The 23,024-nt window shown below is 39.7% G+C and overlaps 1 protein-coding gene across 1 annotated transcript in view; it reads left to right on the top strand.

Annotated features, from left to right (window-relative positions):
• The window catches only part of Ophn1 (oligophrenin 1), a 338,469-nt gene that overhangs the window by 296,702 nt on the left and 18,743 nt on the right, over positions 1 to 23,024 (top strand). Inside the window, 5 exon segments of the mRNA XM_042054391.1 lie at positions 12,407 to 12,554; positions 17,685 to 17,765; positions 17,768 to 17,802; positions 17,805 to 17,888; positions 17,891 to 18,011. Of these exon segments, the coding sequence (XP_041910325.1) occupies positions 12,407 to 12,554; positions 17,685 to 17,765; positions 17,768 to 17,802; positions 17,805 to 17,888; positions 17,891 to 18,011 (469 nt within the window).

Here is a 23,024-nt window from a genome sequence, read left to right as displayed (position 1 = left end):
CTAAGTTTCCTGTGGGTTATCAAAATCAAATATGCTTGTTGCTGTTGTTCGTATCTAGTTTACATGTCCAAGTGGCAACACACATAAATAGAATAAACACCTTTTAAAGGTATTACTGACTCAATTGTTGTTATTTTAAGTGCTGGGGATGGACCCCAGGGCCCTGCACCTATGAACTGCTAGGCAAGCCCTGAGCTATAACCTTAATTAGCCCTTGCCATTCTAAAAAGATTTCCAAAATCATATTGACTGTTTTCCTCACTAGACAGTGATTGTTTCATAGAATTTATCTCTGTGTCTGAAATGGCTTTGGAGTGCTCTGAAGTCTCCGGTCAAAGTCTAGACGATATAGTAAGACTGGGGTTAGTAGGCTAGAGGGCCAGATGGTGGACTCTGGCAGCCAGGCCTGGAACAGCCTGACTTTTTGCAGTCAGGCAGTTGTGCCAATAGGAGTTTTAGAGGCTAGGGAGCAGTGGCCGAGCACCGAGAGATTGTGTGGTTTGTATCTCTGTTCTCTGAGATTTTGTGGCTGATGACTGGGTCACGGCTACTTCTTTGGATTAACACAAAGAATCCGGGAAGTGTCCTGGTTAACTATATAGGCTTCTCAAGTATCTCTAGTGATGTGAAAGCAATGAAAAGAATGGAATAACTTTAGAACCAGACAGCCCTGGAGTGTAGTTCTAATTGTATCCTTTGCTAGCTGGGTGGTCTTAAGCTAGTCAGTTTATCTTCCTGAGCTGTGTTTGCCTCCTTTTCAAAAAGGAGACGAATGATTAGCCCTACCTCAGTGTTATTAGGAGGATTCGCTATGATAAAGATGTCCAGTGCTTTGTATATAGCACAGTGCCCATGCCCCCCTCCCAACAGTGTTTTAGAGTGTGGATGGGAAATGAACTTGATCTTAGTGGTCACATTCTCCTATAATCATTCTATCTTACTGTCTCTGAATTCATTGTAATAAAATAAGCTTGTCGTAGAGGTCCTTAGACCCTTATTTACTTCTGTTTCCTTGCGGTAAAGACACTCTTCACTTCCACAGTCTAAATCATACTATGCTGGTCCAAAAGAAGCACTCCACTTGATATCTATCAATCCATTCTTCGTAGAAAACACATAATTATCAGTTCCAGTCAGAACATTCTTAGCAGGATCTGACTGCATTCTTTCATTCCTTTGGTGTTCTCGTTCCAATGCAACCAACCAGGGAATGGATAGACAATCAGAGCAGGGGTTACAGACCTAGTAAATATAGTTAATGGAAGGCAATAGTTATTTTCTACAGTAGATGCTGTACTTTAAGGGAAAGGAGACCATATTGGGCTTTAGAACTTGGGCTCTAATCACAATTCTATCTTCTACTAGTTTTGGAGCCCTGGGCAATTCATAACTCCTCTTTGGATATTAGTTTTTCCACAAGTACAATGTATGAATAGGACCAAATAGCATTCTCCAATATCATATCTAAAAAGAAAATCTTAAAGACTTTGTGTTGCTGAGTCAAAAGACAGTCTTGATGACAGCCCTCTTTTCAAAGTTGGCTCTTGTTTACAAGAGACGTGACATTTTCAAAGTTATGTAGATACTCCAAGCAAACTTGGTGACACACTTGATGTTTAAAGTGGTTTGTGCCAAATGCTAAGAGCTTATTATTTTTGACCCCATTGCCACCTTTGTCTCTAATGCATTTTAAAATACAGTTTCTGCTAGTATAACCAGACCTCAGGAAAGCTCGATCTAGCATTAGCCAGAGTATAAATGGAGAGGTGGTGGAAAGCTGGCATTCTTCAGGGCCAGATATTATAGCTTAGATTTATAGAGATTCAAGGTAGGCTTTTTTTGTTGTTTTTCTTTTTCCTTTTCTTTTGTTTTCTACAATCTGATATATGGAACCTGGAAGCCCCATCTGGGGGTGAATCTCCATAGTTGTTCAGCTCTGTGAAGATTTGTAAGAGTTGAGTTTTTGACAATTTGAAAATGACCATCTTTTATTAAAACTTCATTCTCACACCTAAATGCATGACAGAGGAAAGTCTATAATGGGAGAAATACATCAACAAACTTACGTAAGTAGTTCATGAATCCCCAGTTCATTGAAGGCAGTTCATTTCTGGCTGTGCCTCCAAATTTCAATGTTGTAATTCAGATTTAGTCCTCAGAACCCTTTAGAAAGAGGAGGAATGTCCTGGAGTTGGAAACCTGACTCCAACCCTAGGCAACAGCCAATAGCTACCTGAATAGAATTTAGCCTTGGATATTGATTTCCTTTTGACCAGGCATTGAGGATTTTTCTCAGTGAATATGTTACATGGTACTAATCATGTGTCCACAAATAAGCACTATTTTGGCCCAAGATTCTATTCTGACCACTCTCTGAGATTTTTTTTCCTATACTCACTCTTAGTAACTGCAAGAGCCTGGGTATTCTTACCTAGTTTGCAGAGAGAAGTCAGTTAGTCATACACTTGCTGGACTTTTGATGCGTGGGAAACATGTTCTGCCTGACCCTGCTCCCATTCAAATAATCATTTGTTCAAATTAAAATGTTTCCTTCTTATATAGCAGAAAGAGTGTTAGCCTTGAAGTCAGACACTTTGGAGTTCATAACATGGCCTTGCTACTTATTATCGAGTAGCCTTGGAAAGATACATGCTCTTTATTCCCAGCCAAGCCCTTGGCCTCAAATCCCCTCTCCAGCCTTCTCTCCAAGCTGATCTAGTCTTTCTGTTAGCAAAGAATTCCTACTTACTTTTTCAGCTATGTAAAAGACCCCAGAATCTAGAGAAGGGAAAATGAGGACCAATGCCCTATCAAATTCTATTGGTAATTATTTACTTCGCATTTATATTTCCAACCATTCTCTCCTCTTTTAATACTATCAATGGGGTGGATAGATGGATTAATTCTGTGCCGACCATAGTGTAATAGTTAGCTAACTACACACACACACACACACACACACACACACACACACACACACACACACACTGTTTCCCATGGAAACAGTCCTTGACCCTGGGAAAAGTTTGTGCTGTCCAAGTTGTACTTTAGTCACTTGTCTGAGTCCACAGTTAGAATCATTCTCTCTTTCCTTCTCCTCTATCACTGTTGCCTTCCCTTCACAATGGTATCAGAAGGCCTAACAGAGCTTGCTTCTCTATCTTCCATCATTGACCCAGTAGAAAAGCCTTGTTTCCTGTGAGTTTGGGGTTTGTTTCTTCTATTTAAAAGGTATACTGTCCATCATTGGAACCAACTTAGAACAAGCCCTTTCATGGATAGTCAAGAAATCAATGGTGGAATTAAGCAGTGCAGGCTGGGGTTTGTTTGTTGCTTTCCAATTCCCTTTTCATCTATAAAAGTCTCCTCATTAACATTGGGCTGCCAACAGTAAATCAAGGGATTTGGGGCTCTTGATTACAGAACCCAATAAAGTATGCTCCAGATAATAAAAGGCAAGAACTCTTGCATTTGTCTTCTTTCTTGCCCCTCTCTTAAGAGAATGATAACATCTCCCTTCCAGAGTTTTCCTTCTCAGTCCCACAATTTAGGTCTGTAGGTAATAGCCTGGTTCTCAAGTGCCCATGATATTCATTCAATGAATGGTTACTAATTTCATGGTATATAACAATCAAAATTCTGGGCACTGGGAATACTCCTATAAACCAAACAAAAGCCTTTTAAAATAACTCTCATATTTTCCTGGGGAAAGACCAATTAGATATATTTATCAAATGATAGTAAATACTCTGAAAAAAAAAGCAAAGCAAGGTAAAGGTTAGTATTTGTAAGATAATAAAAGAAGGCCTTTCACGGTGGAAAATTTAGACAGCGATCTCCATGAAATAAGTATATGAGCTATGATAGCTATCTTAGAGCTCTATGAATGCTAAAAGCAATTATAGGGGCCCCGAGGCAGATGTGTGGTTGGTATGTTGAACAGCAAAGGGAGGATGGTGGAATCAGCAAAGTAGCCGTTTCTTTCATTTCTCTTCTCAAAGGCTACACAGGGCTAAATTCATCCTTCAAAAGATGTGGGCCAGCCAGTAAACATTATTGACTGTGTTCCGGAAACTGAGACAAGAGCATTGCTGTAAGTTAAAGGCCATCCTGAGCTACATATAATGAGTTCCAGGACAGCCTGGGCTACAGAATGAAACTCTGTCTCCAAAAGTAATCAAAACATTGAAACAAAATATACAAAGTGAGGTCTTTAGAGGGCCCACAGAACAGAAAGAGGTAAATTACTTCTCTTACCAAAGGAATTGCCAAAATTTCCACATTAACATTTGGCTCCACGGTTTACATCTGCAGACCAGCTTTGGGAAGGATGTTGCAATCTGTGATGACTTTGGGGTTATGTAGGCCACACTTTAATTTCAGAGTGGTCACATAACCAGGATTATATGGCCCCTCTACTTCTCTGTACTTCTTTCATTTGGACAGAATACAGCTTTAAGCTTCCCATTTCTCTGAGGCCAGATTTCTGGTATATTGGCAGAACGGGTCTCAGAAGGTTCCCGATCAGCGTCTCAGTCAACTTGGCACTGCTTCCTAAAGAAAAGCAGGCTTCAAGAAAGTGCTGTTGTCAATGCGATGCAGATAGTTTGTGTAGTGAGGTAAGGGATAAAAAGATCATTTGATGTGGCACAGACTTTGGAGAGTCCCTGAGTACCTATCCTCTGTTCTGTGTACCATAGAAGCATTTCAGCCATCCTATTTCTTCCCTCCCTTGCTCTTTCCCTGACAACAAACATTTCTTTTTGCCTCTGTCTTTACCCAAGTATACATAGATGTAATTTCTCTGTAGTGTTGTCGATAATTATAATCATCACCATATATTGATAGCTAGTATTTTGCAGTCTAGGCTCATAATCTCATCCAATGACCACAATTCTATGAGGTAGTCATTATGTTTTTAGCAACTGAAGTCTCGAGTCTCACCTAGGGTTGCATAACTAGTAAGTAGCAAAGCCTCAACACAACTGAGTTTGACTCCAACTAGACTCAGTGGCCTTTGTGCGCTGTACTCTCTTTCCTGGTCCAGTTGGACATGTGGTGAAAAGGTGTCTGTTATGTAATATCGTACTGGGCCTGGCAGCCAAGATTCATCTGTTCGTTGCAAAAATGGTTATTGAGCTGCAGCTTCTTGTCCACCCTTGTTTTTACACATGCATGGGTGGAAAGTCTCTGCCATCAGGAAATGAATATGATTTGCCGGGGAATCTTGTATCAACTAGTCCTTGGGAAGTAATGTGTTAAGTATCGTGATGGAAATGTGCCCTAGATTCTATAAATGTACATAGAAAAATGATAGTGTTTTCTCCGTCACCACCACTTCCTCCTTCATGTCTTCTCCTGATCATTCTTGTCGTCCTCTTCATTTTCAGTCCTTTTACTTTGGATGAAATGTAAGGCGATATAGTTGAGGGTGGCCTGAACACTTGATTCTCCTGCATTAGCCTCTCAAATTCTGGGACCACACTTGTACATAAGCAACCTGGCTATAGAAGTTCTCTCAGAGCAGTTAGTTCATGAGGAAAATCCTCAAAGTCGGAAGATTAATTGAGGTACCAGAAAACTCTCTGTATTAAAAGTCTTAGAAGTAGGTATTGTAAATTCAGGGGTTCAAGTAAGGTAGAAGTTCATTTTTATCTTGTGTAGAAAACTAGGGGTGACACACGGTAGGACACCACACCATCCTCATTACATGGATGCAATATCTAAGCTTTAGTTAGTGTTCCATTTGTCCTTTTTTGTGGTCCAGGGAGAAAGGGAAAAGAGGCAGAATGGAACATATACAGCTTCTTTATAATAACGTGATTCAAAAGATTGTATGCATCATTTCCATTTCATTGTTTAAAACAATTGTTTAAAGCATTGTTTATACCAATTCCTCAGCTCACAACAAGAGAGGCTAAGAAATGTAGGCATAGGGCTAAGCTAAAACACTATTAAAGAAGAAAGAGAGAATGGGTGTTAGGATGAGCGATGAGTAATCTCTTCCACAATTAGCGATGTGGTCTTCTCATCACAGAAACTCTGGATACATACAGGAATGAGAGATCAAAGAGACAGAGAAGTACTAAAAAGTCAAAGAAACAAACACCAAAGAACAGAAAGAGCGATCATAACACAGAATAGGGGTAGTCTGGGGTGAATGGAACCATACAGGGAAATAGGAACTGGAGGTTGTGAGCAGTGGCCAGAATTTAGAGTATCTCCTGCTAGTAAAAGAACTCAATTTGAACTTTGTCCTCAAAACAATGAGGAGTCACTGAGATCTTTTAAACCAAGGAACAGCACAATTAAATTTGAGTTAAGAAAGATCACCCAACTTATACCAGAGCAAACAGATTTAAGAAAGGAGTGACTGGAAGCAGAAAGAACAATTAGGAGGCCATGTAGTAAACAGAAAGAGACATAAAACTCCCAGTTAAGGCAGTGGCAGTAAACAGATGAGAGAGATCAAAGAGATAGAAGGAGGTACAATTAGGAAACCTTGGTGAGTAAATGGATGTGAAACTAGAGACAGGGAGGATATTGGGATGATGTACAGATTGGGCATTACCATTATTTTGCGTAAGAAATTATAATAGAAGAGTCAAGTTGTGATGTCTTTTGAAATGTTGTTTGAATTGCTTCTGGATTGTCCATGGCTTCACTGAGTAACTAGATACACTGTACAGAAAAAAACTAGATGAGTCTGAGAGTGCAGGAAGTAAGAATGGATGGAACGGCTGTGGTGAGTCTGTGTTCATGAGATCACAGGAGCACTGAGAACGCAATCGTGAACAACATCAAGATTTCTTGAGAACCAGGGCAAGGCTCAGAATCAAAGTGGAAAGGAATGGGAAAGACATTACTGGAAAAGGACTAGGTAATTGTCGCAATACTCATGAAAAGTCAAAGTGAGGTTTAAGAGTTGCTTGGATCTGGAAAATAGGTTAGTGGTGATTATTTTGAAAATTATCTAGAGCTGAAGCGACGGCTCAGCAGTGAAGAGAACTTACCTACAGTGGATCCAGGTGGAATTTGTAGCTCTCCCATGGAGGCTCCCACCTGTCTCTAACTCCAGTTCTTGGAGTCTAATGCCCTCTTCTGGCCTCCAGGCACGACACACATGTAATGCACAGACAAACATGCAAGTGAAACATTTATACACACCAAAATAAATTATAAAATTTAAAAAATTCTGAAAGAGAAGGGGTGTGGCCATGGCCACATTGAGGAGCAGGGGAAGTCAACCAGGTTAGGGAGTAAAGATGAAAAAGTGTATGGTGTCAGCTCAGGGAGAATGGTCCGAATGAGAGAGTTCAGTATGTCTGAATGCTACAGAGAAGTAGTAATGTACAGAAGTAGCAAATGATGCAAGAAGGTCCTTCAAGAACCAGGAAGAGATCACACGGGATTGAGGGCACAAGTAGGACTTTCTTTTTTTTTTAAAAAAAATAAAAACAGAGGACGAGGTAAGTTGGGTTTATGAGTTTATGCCAGTGAGAAAATATACAATTAAAGACATTTCCTTCTAAGAACCTCTGCTTTCTCTGAAGTGTGAGACAGGGTCATCTAAGTGGAAATATCTGTTGCTATAGTGGGTTATGAATGCTTGGCAACAATTACATCTAACTGAGCAATGGGTAGCAATGATGAGGTTGTTTCCAGGAATAATGCTTCCATCTGAAGTGTTAGACGTATGGGCGGTTGAGTGGATGAATGGATAGATGTATTCTGTTTTCTCACTCCATTGAACTTTTTCAAAGTATACTCAGAAACTCAATCCAGGATTTAAAAAAAAAATTTGAAGCCCACCCACATTTAGTAATTATTTTGCTATTCTTATCTAGTTTTAATAAAGGCAGTTTGGGCCAATAGTTCTTGATTGTAGAGATTGTTCTATATATTATATGAATGCCATGTTTAGCAGCATCCCTGGCCTTTCTCTACTACATACCATTCCCATGTCCTACAGTTGTAAGAATAAAATATTTCTATAGGCAATGTGAAAGATGCCCTCAGAGACAAAATTTCTCCCAGTAGGGAAATTCTCTTGTTAAAATAGACAAGGTCTTCAGGTCTTGAGAAAGGGAAAGAGAGGGAGAGGGAGGGAAGAAGGGAGAGAGAGGGGGGGGGAAGGGAATTAATGCTAGAGAAGTAATTTCATTTACTAGTTGACCATTATAATTATATTTGAAGTAAGTGTAATCTTTCTTTGGACAGATTGGAATATTGAGGTTCAGGGAAGTTAAATAACTTTACTTATGATAACAGGTAATGAATGATACACTTGAGATTCGAATGCAGGTATGTTAGATTCCTAAAATTTAGGTTTTTTGTTAAACAGCAGTAAAAAGCAAATAAAGATTAATACATACTCACACATTGCAAAACCATGTTTAAATTATGCTGTCATATCCATACTGTCCTATCAGCTGCTTTAAATATTTACTAAATCTTTCAATCTCATTTCCCATGAATCTCCATCATGTTTTAATAGTTACATATAATATTTGTCTTTAGATGAATCATAATTTATGTGACCATATTCATGTTGTATGATTTTTAGGATTTCTTTTAAGGAATGTTGCATGAAAGTTATCAGCATATAATTATTTCAGTGTTTTTGTTTAGTGAGGGTCCTAGAAGTGGTGATAATCAAAGGAACATTTAAAGTCAGTGCTTGAATGAAACCAAATATAGCTAAAACAAATCACGATCTCAACAGCGCTTATAAAGATGGTGGTCATCCATTTATTTACTAATTCAGTGTAATATATTAGTCTAATGGAAAATGTAATTTATTGTTCTTTTAATATGCATTTTATGATTGTCAGTGAAGGTGTTGCATTTTCATGTTTCTGAGCTATTTATTTTTCTACCTTTTCATATGTCCTTTCTTCATTTTTCTCTGCTTTAGAAGCTTTCTTATTTCTTATTGTTTGATATTAGCTCATTGACTATTATGTGTATTATATTTTCCCATAATGTACCTTAAAATGTATTAATAGTATCTTTTTTTTCTAGATTGATTATTTTTCATTATAGCTACCATTCATATTTTGCTTAGGAAAGAATAATTTAACTAGTTTTCAGGTTTATAATAGAGCCCCTTAATATGGAATTTTGGCTGTTATATTTGCTAAGCTTAAAGTATCTCTCTCATAAGACACAAAAATAGCTTTTAAGGTAATATGTTATTTAAATGTTAATTTTTATGTGTGATATAAGATATGGACTAATATTCTGATTATCACAACACAGTGTGATGAATTTTCAATTATTTCATTATCATGGCTGATCTTTCTTACTGAGTTGCCTTTCTGAAAAAAATCTAATTATTTATATAGTTTGTAGGGCTTTATTAGGACTTTCTATATTCATTGATCCATTTTGACACTGATGCCAATGCCATACTGTCTTGATTATCATAGGTTTATATAATAAGGCTTGAAATCAGGTAATAGCAGACCTCCAACTCTATTTTTCTTTTAAGATATTATTTTGGTTAAGTTTTATGAATTTTCTTATAAATCTTTGAATGAGCTTATTAATTCTATCAAAAAACCTTATTGGGGTTGCATGCAATCTGAAGTACTTTGAAATTTTTGGTAACTGGGGAAACTGTGTCCTCTCTGGTATTTTTCATGGTCATTTTTATTGCCTTGCCTAAGAAAGGGTCCTGCTGTGCTCTGCTTAGACTCCCCTTCCTACACTGCTGTCTGCATAGATCTTTGTCATTTGCAAGTGCGATAATGATCAAAAGCCTTGCCTTGTTTGTTTTCATCATCTCCAGGAAACCACTAACTGTCATAACTATCTTCTCAATGGCTCAGAAACTACTGCTGCCTGTGTTTCTTCTGTTTGGTTTTGTCCTTTTTTTTTTCTTGTGTCAGACTACAAGAAAATAAGGCCCTCTTGCAATATCTTATAAAGAAGTAGTTGAAATGATGTCTTCCAGAAGGGGGTGCATTTGGTGTTGTGTGTCTTATTTATAAATGTACTTGATTTTTGAGCCACCAGGTCAAGGCACTCTCATGGATCTCCGAGACAGTGGGGAATATAGTAGACTTGCTTTTATAAAGTTTAAAACCTAGTGCAGCCATAATTGAAATCAGTGTGGAGGTTTCAAAAGAAAGAAAGACAGGTGGGAGGAAGAGAGGGAAGGGGAGGGAGAGAGAAGCTATCTTAGTTAGGGTTACTATTGCTATAATGAAACACCATGACCTAAAGCAACTTATGAAAGGGTCCATGTAACAGTTCATCCTCAGAAGGAATGAGAGCAGGAACTCATGCAGGGCAAGAACCTGGAGACAGGAGCTGATGCAGAGGCCATGGAAGAATGCTGCTTACTGGCTTGTTCCACATGGCTTGGTCAACCTGCTTTCTAATAGAACCCAGAATCACCACCCCAGGGCTGTCACCACCCACAATTAGTTGGGCCCTCTGCCATCAATCACTTAATAAGAAAATGCTCCACAGGCCAACCCGAACCGTCATCTATGGAGATACCTTCTCAGTAGAGGTTCCCTCCTCTCAGATGATAAGACTTGTATTAAATTGACATAAAACTAGCTAACACAAAAGCTAACAATAAAACTACCATATGACTCAGCAGTGCAGTTGCTGAGCATTTGCCCAAAGGTCTCTACACCCTACCACAGAGATCCTTGCACATCCTTGGTTACTGCTCTTCTGTACCCAATGGCAAGGAGATGGAACCAGCCTAGCTGTCCAACAACAGATGGATGAATAATGAAAATGTGATACACATATACAATGGATTATGTTCAACCACAAAGAAAAATGAAATCTGAAGGAAAATAGATGGAATTAAAAAATATATTGAGGCAACCCAGATTCAGAAAGAGAAGCACTACTATTCTTCCTCATAGAGAGATCCTAGCAAGTTTTTAAAGATGTGCATTTAGATGGAAGTGACTTTGTGAAGATGCCAGGAAACTGGGAAGTGGGGCCTGTGAGAGAAGACAAAAGAGGCTTCAAGGCATACGGGCAGGGAGGGTAATAGAGCAGGTGTAGTATGGATGTGATAGGAGGAATACTGGGGGTGGAAATGTTTAAGCAGACATTGGTGGGGGTGGGGCTGCAGAGAGAAGATGGAGAGGAGAAGGGGAAGAGTTAACAACAACATGGTAATAACAATGATAAAACTAGTTAGGAGACAGGAAATAAACTTAAGTGAAAATATATATTTGTTTAAATGTATGTATTTGTGTATGTATGTTTAAAAAGTGATAAATGTCAAAACAACAAAACATAAAAATTCAGGGAAGAAAGAAATAGGAAGTGTTGGGTAGAGGGAGGTATGTCAAAGTTTAGATGCATTGAATTGGAAGGCCTTTATAAGAAGGGCAAGCAAAACAGAGCAAGCAAGCAACATGGAGAGTTGGAGAGAGAACTGAGTTCTCTGCATATATTGAGCAATCAATACAAAGGTTCTGGTATGTAGAAAGTATAGGAAGGGGTATTTGTAACTATTACAGTAATGGAGTAGGAGTTCCCAAAATGCTAGCTAGCTATTTCAGTTCTCTGATAGGAGAACCAACTGTGTCCTAAAATTATGTGGCTCAATTCTCATCTGCTTACCACTGTTTTATCGTCTCTTACTGTCAACCATGAAATACATGTTTGGCTTGTGATTGTATGTACAATGTTCCTGTTAATTTTGTCACTTTTACACAGGCATTTCACATGTTAGCAATTCTAATCACAGCTATTCTTGTACTCCTCAAGAATCATTTATATATATATATATATATATATATATATAAAATATCCAAGGCTCTTTTGATTTTCTTCTCAATTTTATTTTCCTTCCATTTTTAAAATAATTAACATGCCGTATTATGAAAATTTCTGTAGGTGAACAAAATAATATGAGAGAAAACCATTTTTCTTCTTTCTCTTCCTCAGTATTGAAACAACCTGCATATCTAGATCCTTAAGTATCCTTTTCGAAATATTGAGTACATACATGTACATGTACACAGGGATGTGTTTAGTAACCCTTTACCCTCACCTCCACCCATACAAAGCAGCTCGATAGGCCTGTTGGGTAGTTGCTATTATCCTCTTATTCCAATTGAGAGAGGATGCTGAGGCTCAAAGGTAGATGTCTAACCTAAAGTCTCACTGGTAGTAAGTATAAAATCCAGGGTTACTTCACTGTTTATGTCGACATCCTTTCTCCACACTGAGGGGGTCAGTTCTATGCATTCATCATGGTAGAAGACATCTGAACACTTGCTGGTAGTTAGAGGGAACAAGAAAATTCCCCCAGTCCTATTAGCCGCTTTAGCGTACACATGGTCAACCAGATACAGTGCTGGACTGCATCAAGGAGTAGTTTGCTAATTGTCTCTTGGGTATCTTCCTTCCTTCTCTACAGATATATTTGGGTCCACCCGAGGACAGCCAAGTACCCCCAGTGCCTCCACCTCGAGTGACAGCAAGAAGGCACAAACCAATCACAATCTCGAAGCGTTTGCTGAGAGAGAAGACAGTGTTCTACACTTCTTCGCTCGAGGAAATTGAAGGTCGGTGGTTAGTATGACAGCTACATACAAAGAAAATACTGGAGGACAGAAATGGGAGTGTGGCTATTTCCTCCACGCAATGATAGACCTTTCATAGGGCTTTGGCTTACAAGCAGTCAGGAGAAGCAAGGCTTATAGTTTGTATTCTAAGAGGAAATTAGATTACTGGCAGTTGATGGGGCAGGGGTGAATCCCCATGATCCCTTGCAAGGCTAGCAGTAAATCCAAGTTATTCATAGGTATGTTACTCTAGTTTATTGAAATATGTGTACAAGGTTCTTGCTAATGTTCTGAGAATGTAATTTAAATGCAGCTACCATAGGTTGAATAATGGCCATGTTCCAAGTAATTTGAAAGAGGCCAAGTGAAATTAAGCCACATGCCCCTGCCCTCATGGAGCTTATAGGACAGAGGAAGATATGGCTATGTGAGAAAACGAGCATCATCCAATGGGCTGACTGTTCCTGAAGAGACTGCACTATCCTAAGTGGGCCTTAGCCCCTGACACTCCTCTGACTACTTTTATCTCCTCATGACCCAAACCAAGCACTGCACTGTTCTTGTGAACTGGTGAGCTACACATGACAGGTAACCCCTCTCCCTTTGTGAGGCACTGGACTTGGGTTTCAGGACACTAAACTTGATCCCCTCTCTTTCATCCACCTCATCCCCCCTCTCCTGCTTTTCTTTTTCTAATTTTGATATTTGAAGACTCTGGAGGTCTTAACCCCCTTTCCCGTGCTTTTTTTTTTTGTACACCACCTCTCTAAGTTTCTTGCGTGTAAAAAGCATCTAAATGCTGCAGAGGACTCCCCAGTTTGTTTAGAAATTCAAGAGGAATGGAACATGATTTGTATTTTATTTTATTTTTATTTATTTTTTTCATGGTTTATTTTTTTACATTTAAAAATTTCCATCTCCTCCCCTCCTCCTCCCCCTTCCCTCCCCTCCCCTCCACCCATAACCCCCTCCCTCCCTCTCCAGGCCAAGGAGCCATCAGGGTTCCCTACTCTATGTTAAAGTCCAAGGTCCTCCCAACTCCCCCCAGGTCCAGGAAGGTGATCAACCAAGCTGAGAAGGCTCCCACGGAGCCCGTCCATGCAGACGAATCAGATTTGTATTTTATTTTAATGGTGGTGGCTGGAACCTAGTCCTTTGTACAATGGCAGGTGATAATTCTATCACTAAGCTCCACATCTCTTCCTTAGCCCAAAGCAACTCTTGATTTTGTATTGCTTCTGAACCTACTCCTTTCATGATCCCTCTGCTCTTAACTTGCAGCTCCAGAACACTGAGGTCAAGAGTGTAGGTCTTTCCTGGTAGCTCTTTGTCCATTCTCTCTCACATCAGGTCCATCAGCAATTCATTTTGACTGTGAATGTACATCACATATGAAATCCTTGGTTTTCCCTGTGGACCACACACACACCATCTCTTCCCAGCTGTCTGTGCTGGCCTGCTGGAATGCCTCTAATCCATTCTCCAAAGCAGCCAGTAAATTGTCCATCCTTTCAAAAATGTGAAGCCCGTGACCTCATCCCTCTGCTCCAAACTTTCAGTGACCTCTCTTCATGTTTCGAATAAAATTGATTTTATGCTGTTTTCAGTGACCCCTGCTTATCTATCTGAACTTTCTTTATGTACTTTCTGTCCCCTTTGCTCTCTATTCTCTAGTTTCATGGCCCTTGATACTCCTTATGGGTCTTTCTGAGCACCCAAGTTAAACATTTCTTCCTTCCTGTCCCCTTACAGTGCTTCGTTTTATTCATGTCACCTGCTACTACTTGATGACATGTTTAGTAGCTACTTTCCCCTAAGAACGTTCGATCCATTTTTATCACCAGGTCTGGGACCAATCCCTGCTATACATTGTGTGTGTTCAGTACATGTTTATAATGTGAATGAATGGTTATATTAGGAATATGAATAGAAAGGGATTATCTAGCTCAAGGGATCACTTCCATAGAGGAGGAAGAGAAAGTGGAAAAATGGCAGGGAGTACTGAATGCTTGTTTGTTGCCCCATAATTAGATTTTTTATGAAATAAATTTATTTATAATGTTTCCTCCAAAAGACTTATACTAACAGAACTTTTTAGCACTTTATGCCCCTACAGCAACACAGAACTTGCTACATAGTAAGTGCCCAATTAATGAGTGTATTAGATGAATGAACTGGGTGTCATAGACCTCAGGTCTCATTTCATTTTGGTCACTAGCCTGTTGAGTAAATTGAACTGGGGTTCAATTTGCCCTGCTCTATGATGAGGGCTTTGTACCAGATCTTCAGTGAGATTACAGTCTACCCATTAATTTTTGGACTAATAAATAATGCCCAGGCCATAAAATAAGCCCCATTAAATTGTAAATCCCAGTAAAATGTATTTTGCGCAACTACCTTATCTGAAAATATTTGCATTATCCTAAAAAGGAAATCTTCCAATTCCTCCTCCTCTCCAGCCTCTGGCAATGATTCTCTAACCTTGGAGACTTGTTTATTTTGAACTTTTTATATAAATGGACTCGTATTCTATATAATCTTTTATGGCTAGCAAATTATCCTAGGGTGTGTAACATACACTTTCTGCTGCTATATGATATTCCATGGTGTGACTATACCACATATGTTTATCCATTCCTCAGTGAATGGGCACCTAAATTGTATTTGTGTTTTAGCTGTTATGAATAACTACTATGAGCATTCAGGTTGTTGGGGAATGTCTGACTTCAGTTGTCTTGAGTGTATTGCCGAGTATACATTTACTCTGAAGTAAGACTTTTGCGGAGGCGACCATGCTAATTTCCAAGGCACATGTGCCATTTTTACTTTCTCACCAGTAAAGGATGGTGGTTCAAATTTCCCTGTATTCTGGTCAGTGCTAGTTACAGTAGTCTTGCTTTTTCATTCTGTGCATTTTTAAGTGGGCATGAACCTATAATCTCATTTAATCCTCGATATTCCAGTATGAAGTAGGGACCTGAGCTTCAGAAAGTCATTTGTGGCTCAGAGAAGGAAAGTAATTTGTCCAGTTGACGCCACGACCCAAATTAGAAAACAGCAATTTTCTCCCTTCTATCTTATCCCAAATCCCGCATGCCTACTAGATGTAACACTGTACTTCTTACAATGTGTCCCACCGCCATTCTAAGGAGCAGCCGATACTGCTCACCACTTTCCTTGACAAATGGCATCTCATTATTTGATTTCCAAATTTTATATTCTGTCTGTAAATAATATTTTAGTAAATCCTTCCCCTACTATCATAAACCCTCTTCATATCCTATCTCAAATCTTTGGCCATTCTAAGTCTGTATTATTTATTTTGACACAGGGCCTTGCTATGTGGCCAAGGCTAGCACTGAACTTTCAATCCTTCTGCCCCCAACTTCCCAAGTGCTAGGATTACAGGACTATGCAACTAACTGCACCTTACAGTCCACTCTTTAACAAAGAGACTGTGTTTCCTTACTGGTGCTGTTGCTGTTTTGGTCATTGTCATCAGCATTCCCATATGTTTAGAAATCTCTAGTTTGTCCATTCTGATCTGCTTTTCATATTGAACCCAAGTGGATGTTCTGGAAACATCTATCTGACAATGCTTCCTTTCCACCTACCAGAGGTAATGTTCATATTCCTATTCAGACCTTACTGAAATAGCACCTAGCTAGCATAGACCCATATCTAGCTACTCACATCTTTTATCAGAAATGCTCAAGACAAACTGAACTTATTTGCTTTTGAAATATATTTTTGTTTTAAAATTCTTTCATTTTCGAAATTATAATGTATTTACATTATTCCCCCTTCCCTTCCTTTTCTTCCTTCATATTCTCCCATGGCCTCTTTTTTTTTTTATTGATTGTTGTTACACGTATTGTGTCTCTCTCTCTATATATATGTATATATATATATATATATATATATATATATATATTATATACCTAAACATAACCTACTCAGTCTGTATAATATAATATTTTCTTACAAAGCATGGTTTTTTACTCCTCCAAGCTATTGTTTGTCTGAACAATTTTGATTCATCTATGACTTTCACCGATTTCTCAGCCAGAGTTCACAATTAACTCTAAATGATCAGTATAATAATTATATATAAAAGAAAACAGAACAGTAATTCCTTAAGATTAATTGTCTAGTCAATGTTTAAAATTTCTCATTATCTCATTACAAGAAACAGGTTTCAAATAAGGTCCCTGTGTCACCTTTGCTGAATACAGCTCTCAGATGTCTCCCTTTGCTGAACAAAAACAGTATGCTTAACTACTGGGCTCTAATATGAGCTTTTATTTTATGTCTGTTTCATTTATTTATTTATTTTTGTGGTGCTGGGGATGAAACCTATAACCTGTACGTCCTATACTAGTGCTCTATCATTGAGTGTTAACCCCCAGCCCTAAGTTTCCTATTATTAATGAAGGTGACAACGTCCGTAGTGGATATTATGAATCTGGGGCATTTGTTGATTTTTTTTTCAGAGACAGCGAATAACTTAAAGTTAGTTTTCAAAAATTTAAATATACGTGTGTGGGCTTATTTTTCTAAAGAAAGTCTCTCTGTCTGTTATTGTGTTCTTTGAAGCGTTTAACTATATTCAGAATCACTTAAAAGCTTATTCTAATGGGCACAGGAAATTACGGAGCACAAAGGCTAGAGGACGAATGTAAATTGGCTATTTGAGGATATATTTACATGGACTAGAGAAAGAAATTAAATTCTGTTAGGCTTGTTAGCTTGAAATTGGAGGAACCTAAAAAATTGCTTTTAAAGTTCTACTTGGGAATAGTTGATGCATTTATTTAGAGAGAATAAATTATGCGATTGATTGGGCACTCTGTCCTTTTTGAATTGCATCCTCTTGAATAAAGCAGATTGAAATACTAGAGTTGATTCAGCTGTGTCAGTGAAAGTCATACGAACATCTTACATTGAACCTCATTTGAATGAGACCTGTGACTCCATGCAAAGTGTGCAGGGTAGAGACTGTTCTGTGTGATTGTAGTCAGTCTGTACTATAATCACAATTTTGAAAATGTGTACAGATTTTCAGATTTAAATATGTATACATGAAGGTCATCATTAATCATTTTTCTTTGTACCATTTTTTTTTTTCAGATGAAACCCAGCATCAAACTCCTAATGGTACAATCACTAGCAACCTGGATCCCCCCAGGCTATCGCAGCACCTCAACCTACCCATCAGAAAAGTGGGGAAACTGACCCTGGAAGAAAGCTTCCCCAAGTAGACCTGTTTCTGACTGTCAATCGGAACCCTGCCCAGAGATGGATGTGGGGAAGTTGGTATTTAGGTTGCAAGGATGGATGGACCAAGGACTACTCCAAAGGCCACCAATGGACCTGTGCCAGGCCCTGGGACCACAAAGACCTCCTCTTTCCATATAAAGAGACCAGCTCCCAGGCCAATGGCTCACCACAAGGAAGGTAAATGTTTAGCAATGCTATGGGAAGCAGAACTGAGCCAAGCTGCTTTTCATCATGGGAACTTTTCTAGGGTTGGAGGGTATTCTTCCTCCCTTGCTACTACCTTCTTCTCTCCCTCTTGCACGTGTCCTCCCATGTCTTGCTTTTTTTGATTTTAATTTTTAAAATTAGCTGCCAAGTAATAGTAGATTTCAGTATGAGATTTTAATGCATATTTTCATCTTAGTTGATTCTCAGTCCCTATCTCCTTGATTCGCCCTTCCCTGCTGTATATTTCCACCCTCAGTATCCCCCTTATACTTTTGTTCTATTATCTTCCCTACCCTGCTCTTTTGTTTACCAGTCGCATGGGTCACCTTCTAGTTCCTGCCCTTTACTGTATTAACTACCAGTTGTGCATTTTACAGTTAGAAAACTAAGATGTGCATATGAGAGACAGTGTAGAGCAGCTGTCTTTCTGAGCCTGGGCTTAACCGGCTTAAAACAATTTTGTTTTTCATTCCATCCATTTTCCTTTTGAACATTTCGTTTTTCTTTATGAACGACTAGAAGTCCTTGGTATAGGCACCACATTTTCATTATCCATTTATCTGTGCTGAACATCTGGGCCTAGCTATCACGAACAGAGCCTCACAGTGAATCATGGACGTGCAACAAAACAATGTGGCCAGATATAGAGTTCTTTGAGTTTATGCCAGGAGTGGTATAGCTGGGTAAAAAGTAAGTTCTATTTTTGATTTATAGATGCCCCCTACACTACCTTTACATAGTGGCTTCACCAGCTTACCCTCCCACCAGTAGTGTGTAAGTGTTCCTCTCTTCCCCATATTGTTTTCTTGATGTCAGCCATTCTCCCTGGGTGAGATGGGATCTCAACGTCATTTTAATTTACATTTCTTTGATGAATAGAGATGTTGAATATTTGAAAATGTATCTGTTGGCCACTTGTAATTCTTCCTTTGAGAACTACCCTCTTTTAGTCACTGTTCTGTCACTGTGAAGAGACACCATCACAAGTCAACTCTTGTAAGGAAAACATATCATTGGGGGCTCGCTTACAGTTTCAGAGGTTCAGTCCATTATTGTCAAGGCAGGGAGCATGGCACTGTGCAGGCAGGGAGGCAGGGCGCTGGAGGAAGTAGCTGAGAGTTCTATATCCTGATCCATAGGCAGAGAGGGAGACTGGGCCCAACATGAGATATTTAAACCTCAAAGTCCATCTTCTAGTGACACACTCCCTCCAACAAGGTCACACCTCCTGATCTTTTTAATCCTTTCCTAACAGCTCCACACTTTTGCATGACTAAACATTCAAATATTTGAGCCTATGGGGGACATTCTCATTCCAGCCAACCTCGGTGTCTGTTCAGATGATTGCCCCATGTTCTAATTGATAACTATTCTTTGGTGTTTACTTTTGAGAATTTTAAAATCTATTTATTGGAGATATGAACTCCTTGTAGGTTGTCTAGCTGATGAAGACTTCCCGTTCTCTTGGCTGTTTATTCTACACTCATTTGTTATTGTTTATAATGGTGGTGGTGTGTGGTGGTGGTGGTGGTGGTGGTGGTGGTGGTGGGGTGCTGGTGGTTCTTTGAATCTGTATGGTTCCATTTGTCAATTCTTAGGCTATTCCTGTTTCCGGTTTTGTTGTCTGTAATATCCTAAATGTTTACCATTTGTTTCATTGTTTCCAGTTTAAAATCTAGGTCTCCGATCGATTTTTGAATAATTCTGTGCAAGCTGAGAGCTATGAGATCTGATTTCATTATTTGCAGGCAGTTATGAGTTTTGCTGGCAGTTTCTTGAAGGGGCAGTTTTTCCTCCAGCACATGTTTTGGCGCTTTAATCAGAAATTAGGTTTCCGTAGCTGTGTGGGTTTATTGGTAGTTCTTCTGTTGTGTTCCCCTTGGTCTACATGTCTGTTTAGTGCAGTAGCTTTTTGTATTACATTTCCATAGTCGAATCTGAGGTCAGGTAATGTGATGTCTCCGGCTGTGTTCCTTCTGTTTCGTGTTGTTTTGACTATGTTCTTTCATATTTCCTACAAATTTTAGGATTGGTTTTTGGTCTCTATGAATAATGGATCTCAACGTGTATGTAGCCCCATTAAGGACTTGGGAATTAGATCCCTGCCTCAGCCTCTGAACCTCCCGAATGCATGTGGCCCCTGCACCTAGCCTGACATCCTTTTTCAAGGGAGTGTTTTTGTTTGCTAGGCACAGTGCTGGAGCGCAGGTAAAAACCGGGGCATAGGGCATCGAGTGAGGAAAACTGGGGAGCAGGATAGCAGAGGAAGGCCAGCAATGGAGCTGGTGTGGGAAGTGTCCACGAAGCCTTTCACACTTGATGAATAGCATCACAAATTTCTTTTTAGAGAGGAGAGGCAGGGAGGTATTTTAGAGTATATATGAAGGCAGAGGGAAGCTAGAGGAAAAACAAGCCTGTCCAGATAAAGCAGAGGGAAGAAATTCTGTCGTCTGTGGCAGGCTCAGTACATGCTGACAGCGTTGTCTTTGAGCAGTTCAGTAAATGCTGTTTTGTGTGGATGCCAGCAAGATTTCCACAGAGCAATTGGCACTTTCTAATTCTCTGGTTTGATCCTCAGATGCATTTGCATGCCCATGTTATTTTCCGTGTCTGTGCCTTGGGTTTTATATCTCTAAAGTGGGAAAAGTATACCTACAGATAATTTTTAGGATTAAAAGGAATAACAAACAAAATACCTGGCTCATAATCAGAAAATGAAATACGTTATTAATTTTCTCCCTCAGTCCTGTCTTCCCTCCCTACAAATTGCTCTTATGGGAGGCAGCAGGAAAGGACAGACATCTATGGAGACATCTGCTTCAGTTTAGAAGTCATTATTGATCATCACATTAACCAAGTAGAAGGTTGGGTAACTGCACTTCTACCCCTATGTAAACTTTGCCCTGCCGTTGTCAAGCCAGATCCTGTCAGCTCAGCACACACAGTAACTTTTAGCCTTCTGCATCGGCTCTGCCTCCAACTCTTTGGATATAGAATGCAATCCCCGTGCCTCCCCTCTGCTGCTTCTCTCACACTCCCATCCTCTGGGCTGCTGGCAGCAGCAGCTGTGATCTAATGTATCAGTTAATATAAGAACTGATCTGACTTGTCCAGAGCCATCCAGGCTTTCTCAGTCTAAGCTGCAGCATTGCCAGATTTTTTTTTTTTGCCTCTTAATCAGTTAGCAAACAAACTTATGTGGTACAGTTTTCGTTAAGCCTATGGCCTTCAGCCCTTGGCAGCACTCGGATGGGTTGGGTCATGGTAGAGCCCAATAGCCAAATTGCTGGTTATAGTTGCGTCTCTAAACCTTCCCCCACTATCACTTCACCTCTGCCTCCCTCCCTAGTTTCGCTGATGCTCCTGGTTACATCCTGGGCACCAGAAGAGTTATCAGTAATCAGTTGCTACAAAGGTTCTTCCCTTGAGCCTGAAGTGGATGATTAACCCCCATGTGCTAACAAGCAACCTGAATGGCAGGCTTGGGGAGAAGAAGTTGCCTCTATCTGCTCACCCACTCTACCACCAAACAGTTGTCGGTCTCTTCCACCTTTGCTGTTGAAGGGCTTTGTTGCTTCTGGTATTGCAAATGTGTTCCACCCTCCTAACCTCTCTCCGGCTTTTAACCCTTCCCACTGACCCTAACATGTGAGTGGATTTCATTGTTCTCCCTATTTTCCTCAGAGCAATAGAAATGGCAGGCGCCCTGGTGCATGGCAAAGGGCTTAATTCCATGGCCGCTCGAGTAACTTTGCAAACCCCACTATTGTTCCTTGATGGATTTTATTCAGGACCCTTTTCTATTTCAGTCATGGGCCTGTATGCTTTCTCTTATTCTTTGCATATTTTTATTGTTTGGTAAGTGTGGTGAGGTAGGTTTTACCCTACTCATCTCAAAGAAAGAGTGGCTCAGATATGAAGCAATTTTCCCAGCATCCCTTGGGCTATAAGATGCAGAAGATGTTGCTGGAAACTAGATATTGGTTATGCTTTTTATCTACCACATTCAGTTTTAAAGACTTATTTTTCAGCATATGAATATTTGCCTGCATGTATGTATGGATCACGCACCTGTGCCCACTGAAAGTCAGAAGTGGGTGTCGTGTCCCCTGGCACCAAGTTACAGATAGGTGTACGCCACCATGTGAATGCTGGAGTTTACATGTGATTCCTTCACAAGAGCAGCAAGCTCTTTTCAACACATAACCATCTCTCTCACCCCACAGTCTTTTTTTTTTTCTGCCTTAGCCACCTCCTTTTCCAGCAAGCATTACTTTGGGGTATACAAATTAGCATGTCTCCTTTTGACCATTTGAGTTTGTTGTCTTTAATTAATTTTCCGGTTAGCATATGAGTGATGGATGTTTTCATCATAGCATCTTCATGCATTATATGTTATGCTGTGTTGCCATTTATTCCTCTCCTTTGCTATCCTTTCCTGTGCCTCCTCTACTTGGTTACCTTTCTTTCCCCAGTTATCTTTCCTGTTATTATAACATTGACTCTCCCTATTTCCCACCCTCCATTAAGATCTCTTCCTCCACTCTCCCCAGTTTCTATTTTTTGTGGCCCTCCATGTAGATCCCCCCCCACATCTATTGAAATCTAGGTTCTACATATAAGAGAAAACAGGTAATATTTACTCAATGTGCTTTCTCTTATCAGTTCTGGCTTACAAAATGCAAGTGTTGTAATTTCTACAAAAGATTTAGTATTTTTGGGAGAATGAAGAGGACAGAAGGGTGCATGCCCTTTCGCTTCTGTCTGGCATTCATTCAGACATCACATTAAGCAAAGGGAAAGACCGAGAGGAAAATCCATGATTCCTGCCTTCCCATTGTTCACAGTGAGGATGGCCATAGGCTTGTCAGTCAAAGCCCGGTTGGGAGCTATGGTCTTGGATGATTAATGAGAGCAGTAAGAGCGGGGCAAGAAGCCCTTCATTTTGCTGAGTATAGATATTAAAGTAGGTAGCATGCCACA

Source organism: Arvicola amphibius, chromosome X (genome assembly GCF_903992535.2).
Source record: "Arvicola amphibius chromosome X, mArvAmp1.2, whole genome shotgun sequence".
NCBI lineage: Eukaryota > Metazoa > Chordata > Mammalia > Rodentia > Cricetidae > Arvicola > Arvicola amphibius.
The sequence above is the reverse complement of the archived record's forward strand: the minus strand, read 5'-3'. Positions and strand labels throughout refer to the sequence as shown.